At 45.4% G+C, this 6,645-nt stretch overlaps 1 protein-coding gene across 1 annotated transcript; it reads right to left on the reverse strand.

The window, feature by feature from the left end:
* Positions 1 to 2,108: 2,108 nt before the first annotated feature.
* Positions 2,109 to 3,023, reverse strand: LOC140122967 (taste receptor type 2 member 119-like). Its single transcript, XM_072144214.1, has one exon. It carries the CDS (start codon positions 3,021 to 3,023, stop codon positions 2,109 to 2,111), a length of 915 nt encoding a protein of 304 aa, XP_072000315.1.
* Positions 3,024 to 6,645: the final 3,622 nt, after the last annotated feature.

The raw sequence follows: 6,645 nt of genomic DNA on the forward strand, positions 1-6,645 counted from the left end.
TCCAGCAGGTGGTGTGTGCAAGAAATTAAATGAGGGAAAGGCTGATGTACTGAATCTCCCTTGGGAAACCCCTTAGTGTTCATAGTAGTTGTCCCTGGGTAATGGATGGGGGAGCCTGTGATGATTCAGTCGTATCAGGGACCAGACGGAGGCAACGTTGTGCAAAAGTAACTCACGGTTCTTTATTGGAACAACTGCAGGCAGCGGGCCAAACAATTTCAGAACAGATGCCGGATTATTGGAGAATTCCGGATTACTGGAGTGGTCATGGAGAGTGATCCTCAGGAGTAGATTCATCAGCCTGGTAATATGTGCAGGCTGGGAGGGAGCTGTGTCCAGGTATGGAAGCTGCAGCTTTGTCCTGGGTATTCTGCTAGTGGTGCACTGATACTGTCTCTGGTCACTCAGTGTGTAGAAGGTGTGCTGAGGCCTAGGAGACCAGTGGTCTAGCCCACAGTGGCAGCCGAGGTCGAGGTACCTTAACGGAAGACAGTCTCGTGGTTCAGGCACAGGGTCAGGGCAGGCGGCAAAGATACAGGGTCAAGTCTAATCCGAGGTCAGCAACGGGAGGTCCAGGCAGATGGGAACGGGGAACACAGGCACACCGGACCACAGCAATGCAGGAACACAGCAACACGGAGGAACACTGGTAACACAGGAAAACAGAAACACAGGACTCAGGAGCAGGAATACACTGGAACACAGGAACACACAGGAACTCTGGAGGCACAGGAACGCAGGATAATCGCTAGGGAGCTTTTTCTAAGGCTGTGAGGCACAAAGATCCGGCAGGGTGTGATGGGAGACGCAGGTTTAAATAGCCTTATGGGAAAATGGGCCAATTAATGGTGCGCTGGCCCTTCAAATTTCGTGATGCCGGTGCACGCGCGCCCGAGGTTAGGACTCGGGAGGGGGACAGGTGACAGGTGCTGGTGCTGCGCCTGCAGGGAGCGAGGGGCACGGGTGAAGACCCGTGACAAAAAAATATATAAAATACAGGCAGGTAAAGAAATAGGAGGAGACAGGATCTAACTATGTCTGTCTGCCATAGAAATGGGTAAGATGCTCCATCTTACCCCTCTAATTATGACTCTTTTCTGACCAAAGATTACTCTTGTTTGCTCATTTGCACATGACTTTGGAAGCAATTTTGTTTTATAAGTAAATAGCTGTGAAATCTCCTGAAGGTGGTGATGGTTTCATGGGGTAAAATATAGTTATATTCCCTTTATAAGGCTTTGGTTTCAAATGTAACCTCTATGACTTCTAAAACAATCCAAATCTGAAAATAGTTAATGTCGTTATGATACTAAGATGCCAATATCCATCATTAAATGCACAGCGGCCTACAAGTGTTTGCTTGTGTTTTTTTTATTGTTCATATATTTTCTCATTACTGTTTTCTACACATTCAGCACAAGTGAAGAAGACAAATTCATTACACAAAGCAAAGGAAATGGATGAGATCAAATATAAAGAAGATCGTCTTGGCTTCAATGTTTTATCTACATAAGGGGACGTCTACACAGAACAAAGTAAAACCGATTCATTTATACATATATTTAATGGGGTTTTCCATGAATATGTAAACCAACAGGGGACCTAGAGTGGGAATAAACACATAAAAAGACAATCAAAAACAAGGGGGCACTGTCTCCGTCTGGAGAAAACAAGGTTTAATCACCAGAGGCGACAGGGCTTTTATACTGTTAGCACTGTAAATCTGTGGATTAGATTATTGTTATTATTATTATTATTATTATTATTATAAAGGAACTTAGATGACATTGCCCAATTGACATTGACGTGAAGTGTTAAATGGTGAGGAGGCATATGGCATGGGGAGGAGGAGATGGGAGGGGGCAGCCAACAGGACACCCCCCCCCTCTGATGCCAGGTAAGATCACATAAAGTTGATTTTATCGGGGTGTGTGGCATTTAGTTAATAGGACTCTACGGGAACCTGTCATAAGCTGTAGTGAAAAATGTGGTGACAGGTTCCCTTTAAGACATTTCTGTGATTGTATCATGTATGTAAATAAAACTTTTCATTTTTCATGCATCTTCTCTGTTTCTACAAAATCAACTCAAACACATAGAACTTGTTTTCAATTTATCTGCGCAACAACCTTTGATCTGGATGGGGAACATTTCCTGGGGAGAAAACACTTGTTCAGACCATGCAAAATATTCAAAAATGTAGCCCTTAGCCGAGCCGTCATATAAATGATATAAATAGAGTGTAACAATGGAAAACAATTCCACATTAACAATGATCCAAAATGATCAAAAAAGTCACTTCCAAAAACATTGATCGTCACATAAAAAGCGAAGCTAAAGAACGAGAAGATTGTAAATTTTATGGTCTTGTAATAAGCGTCCATGCGACCGGTGACATTGTCCTCACGTCTCATCCGGTACATGTGACGGCACAAGGAGCCCAGAAGAGCGAAGGAGGAGCCGGCGTAGAAGAGGAAGGGCAGAACATTCCACAGCAACAGAAATAAATCCATAATTAATCTGATAGCCAAAGACCCGTCGCCTTCTTGAGTAGAATTTTTTGGGATGATCATAAAATTTCTCATGTGTAAAACTGATGTGTAAGCAATGGACAGCAGAACAGACCCCAAAATCAGAAGAAGAACCCTCCGTGAGATGAGCTTCAGACATCGATGTAAGAAATTATGGAAGTTTCCAATCTTCAAACTGTAGAAAACCGAGAGGAGAACCGAACACCAGATATTGCAGTAAATAGAAAAGTTGCCAATTGAGGAAAAGGCGATACTATAGGCTGCAGAATATTCCTGGAAGAAGATTATCACAAAAATATTAAGCTGGAAGATGATCCTTGATGTTGCGATGGCAGTGATCAGGAGGTCGGCCGGGGTCAGGGGTCGTCTTATCAACCGGTCCACGACGCTGACTCCTACGATGAAGAGATTTGTCGTTAGTCCTGTTATGTATGAGATCACACCTGCTATGAAAAGACACAGGTCCTTGATGTATTGAGCGGATGGAGACATCTTTTCGGTGTAATCTCTGCACCAGGTGACTGTATCCGATTTATTTGTATCTGTTTATCAAGTGTAAAAGGAGATTCCAATCCCAATGTAACAATTTCCATACAAATAGGTGTAAAGTACGATATTTGCCTACGACTCTCCAGCAGCTTAATGTGGTCACCGAGGATTAAGAATAGATATGGGATGCAAATTCCAAATGTTTAGAACAGATAATATTATTGTTGTTTTGTAAAAAGGAAATAAAGTAATAACATAATAATCTACCTTGAAATATTACAAAAAAAGAAGAAAATTCAATCAATGGGCAAAACTGAATAAAAATGAATGTACCGGGGCACACAGACGACAGATCTAAAAGTCTCTATGGGAAGAGTCCGGAGGGAGGAGTCTGTGGACCAGTGGACCCTATGGACCATCGCGGGAGATGGTATGAGGCCCGCAATGGCAGCCAAGGTACAGGATATGCAAGAAACAGTCCGGGCCTGGGATGACAGCAGCAACACAGAGGAACACTGGTAACACTGGCACGAACTGGAGACACCGCTGGACTGGAACCCTGGAAGGTACAGCAGGAAGCAAGGAGGCAAACTGAAGACTTGACACAGGATGGCAGGAGCACACGGAGGTACCCTGGTAACGCTGGAGACAGGAACACAGAGGATCACTGGTAATTCTGGAAACAGGAACACCAGGAGCGTATGGGAACGCTGGAGAAAGGAGACACCAGGAGCGTATGGGAACGCTGGAGAAAGGAGACACCAGGAGCGTATGGGAACGCTGGAAGACAGGACACACCAGGAGCATATGGGAGACACACAGGAACACAGGAAAGCATCTGGAAACGCTAATGGGCTTTCTCTTCCACAGGAATGGCTTAGGGAAGCCTGGCATGGAAACCATAGGAGATCCTAGGAGAAGATACGGCGGGGAGAGAAGGGAGGTGCCGGATTATAAGGGCGAGTCAGATTAGCAGGAGCCAATCAGGAGGATGCTGGCCTTTTAAGGCTTAAGGAGTCCTAGTGGCTGGAGCGCGCAACTGCAGGGAAGGAGTGCGCAACCTACACGCCGGGAGCCAGAGCACAGACAGGAGCCAGGAGAGGTAAGTTAGGGCAGGGGGGCGGGGACCGGCAGGCAGCGGAGCATGGGTGCACCCGCGATCCACGACATGTATCGCGGGAGCACCCGTGACAATGAAAAATGACTTACTAAGGATATAGGATATTTTATTACAGTTATGCATATTATAGTGATAGTGATGATCTTTTTCTATTGATTAATTTAAGCCCTTGAGGACCAGGCGGGTTTAATTTTTTGCTTTTTATTTTTCACTCCCCATCTTTAAAAATCCATACGTTTTTTATTTGTCCATTTGGCTCATTTTCTGTGTAACACATTGGGGCAGATTTACTTTACGGTCCTGTCGCGATCCCGCGGTGTGTTATCCGACGAGGATTTGGGTCTGCCGCGATTCACTAAGATCGTGTGCCCGAGTTCCTGCATCCATTGCTTCTGTGCCGAGGTCCGCCGGAGTTCACCTGCTTCTTCCCGATGCTTGTAAGTGAGTGTTTTGCGACAAAATTCTAAATGTTAAATCCTGCATGTTGTCCGAATCAGTCGGGTTGTCGGACGGCCCGCCCCCCCATTTCTGTCACGTGCAAGCTGGCGCCGATGTGCCAAATTCTGTTTGCGTGTGCCAAAATCCCAGAGCAATTCGGCGCAAAATGGAAATTGTCGGGAAACCCGACGAAAATGCGCTCAGCGGGCCCTTAATAAATGAGCCACATTGTACGTCCTAGTAACAGAATTTCATATTCCATGGCATTTACGTGGAAGCTGGAAAAAAATTCCAATTGCAATGAAAAATTGTGCCGTTTTTTTTGTGGACACAGCTTTTACGGGTTTCACTGCCCGCTACAAATGATACCTTTACTTTATTTCTTGGGTTGGTAGGATTGCGGGAAAACCAGTCCTACCAAGGTTTTGTTATGTTTTAATAGAATTTTAAAAAAAATTAAACCTTTATTTTCATTTTGCCCCATTCTGATGCTAATAAGTTTTTAATACTTTAGCGTGAGGATCTGTATAAAGTGTAATTTTTTTGCGGTGCTTGTGGATGTCTTCATCGCTACCATTTTCAGGACTGAATGACCTTTTGATAACTTTGTTTAATTTCTTTGGGTTTCAAAATGGCGAAAAAGTGGCCATAAGGACATTGGAGGGAAAGAAGAGAAGATTTATCCTGGAAGAACAGGAGCAATGGTCGGTATGACAGACAGTGTAATTGATGGTTTAGGGCAGGGATGTCAAATTCATTGTTTCTGGTGGCCCCACTGGCCTCGTTATTGCCTTGCAAGGGACAAATTTCATTTTAGTAATTTATAATAATAATCTTTATGTAGGGCCATAAAATTCTGCAGCGCTTTACAAATCAAATGTCTCTACTCCTTAATAGTTTAGTTTACATTTATACAGTATAGTATCACAAATAGAACTTTAAGCAAAACCAGAAAGCTTAAATCACAGTCTGCTCCCCAGTAAGCCAATAACAGCTTCTGCTCCCCAGTATCCCAGTCACAGCACCTGCTCCTCAGTAGCCCATTGACAGTATCTGCTCCCTAGTAACCCAATGACCAAGTCACAGCCCCTGCTCCACAGTAGCCCAGTCACAGCATCTGCTCCCAATTAGCCCAACTACAGTGCTCGCTCCACAGTAACCCTGTCACAGTGTCTGCTCCCCAGTAGCCCAGTCACAGTGTTTGCTCCCCAGTAGCCCAGTCACAGTGTCTGCTCCCCAGTAGCCCAGTCACAGTGTTTGCTCCCCAGTAGCCCAGTCACAGTGTTTGCTCCCCACTGACCCAATCACAGCACTCGTTCCCCAGTAGCCCAGTCACAGTGCCTGCTCCCCAGTAACCCAGTCACAGCACCTGCTCCACAGTAACCCAGTCACAGCACCTGCTCCACAGTAGTCCAATTACAGTGTCTGCTCCCTACTGACCCAATCACAGCACTCGTTCCCCGGTAGCCCAGTCAAAGCACGTGCTACTAGGTAACTCAGTCACCGCAACGGCTCGACAGTAGCCCAATTACAGTGTCTACTCCCCACTAACACAATCACAGCACTCACTCCTTAGTAGCCCAATTACAGTGTCTACTCCCCACTAACACAATCACAGCACTCACTCCTTAGTAGCCCAATTACAGTGTCTACTCCCCACTAACACAATCACAGCACTCACTCCTTATTAGCCCAATTACAGTGTCTGCTCCCCAGTAGCCCATTCACAGCACCTGCTCCATCAGTATGTGGTACGCCAGCTGCAGTAGGAACACAATGGGGCAATTCATTGCAGATCAAAACTGCTACCTGTTCCTTTGAGGTGCCTCTTGGGTTTGTAGATCCCCATTAATTCCTAGAGCATTCTGTCTGCCTTGCTTGTGCTAGATGTGCAAGTCATATAGCTTCAGTAGGGGTCATCGGGGGCTATTGGTGCCAGGCTGCAGAGTGCTGTTTGTTACTCTACACTGCTTTGCTTCTGCTTTAGTCATTGTTACTAAGCACAAGGACATAGAGCCGGGCTGGTCAACACAGGGCGATGGGGTCAATTTGGCCTAAAGGCCTAGT

Source organism: Engystomops pustulosus, chromosome 3 (genome assembly GCF_040894005.1).
Source record: "Engystomops pustulosus chromosome 3, aEngPut4.maternal, whole genome shotgun sequence".
Classification (NCBI taxonomy): Eukaryota; Metazoa; Chordata; class Amphibia; order Anura; family Leptodactylidae; genus Engystomops; species Engystomops pustulosus.

Coding starts and splice junctions, on each gene's coding strand:
- LOC140122967 (XM_072144214.1), bottom strand. CDS start 3,023: ATGTCTCCATCCGCTCAATACATCAAGGACCTGTGTCTTTTCATAGCA.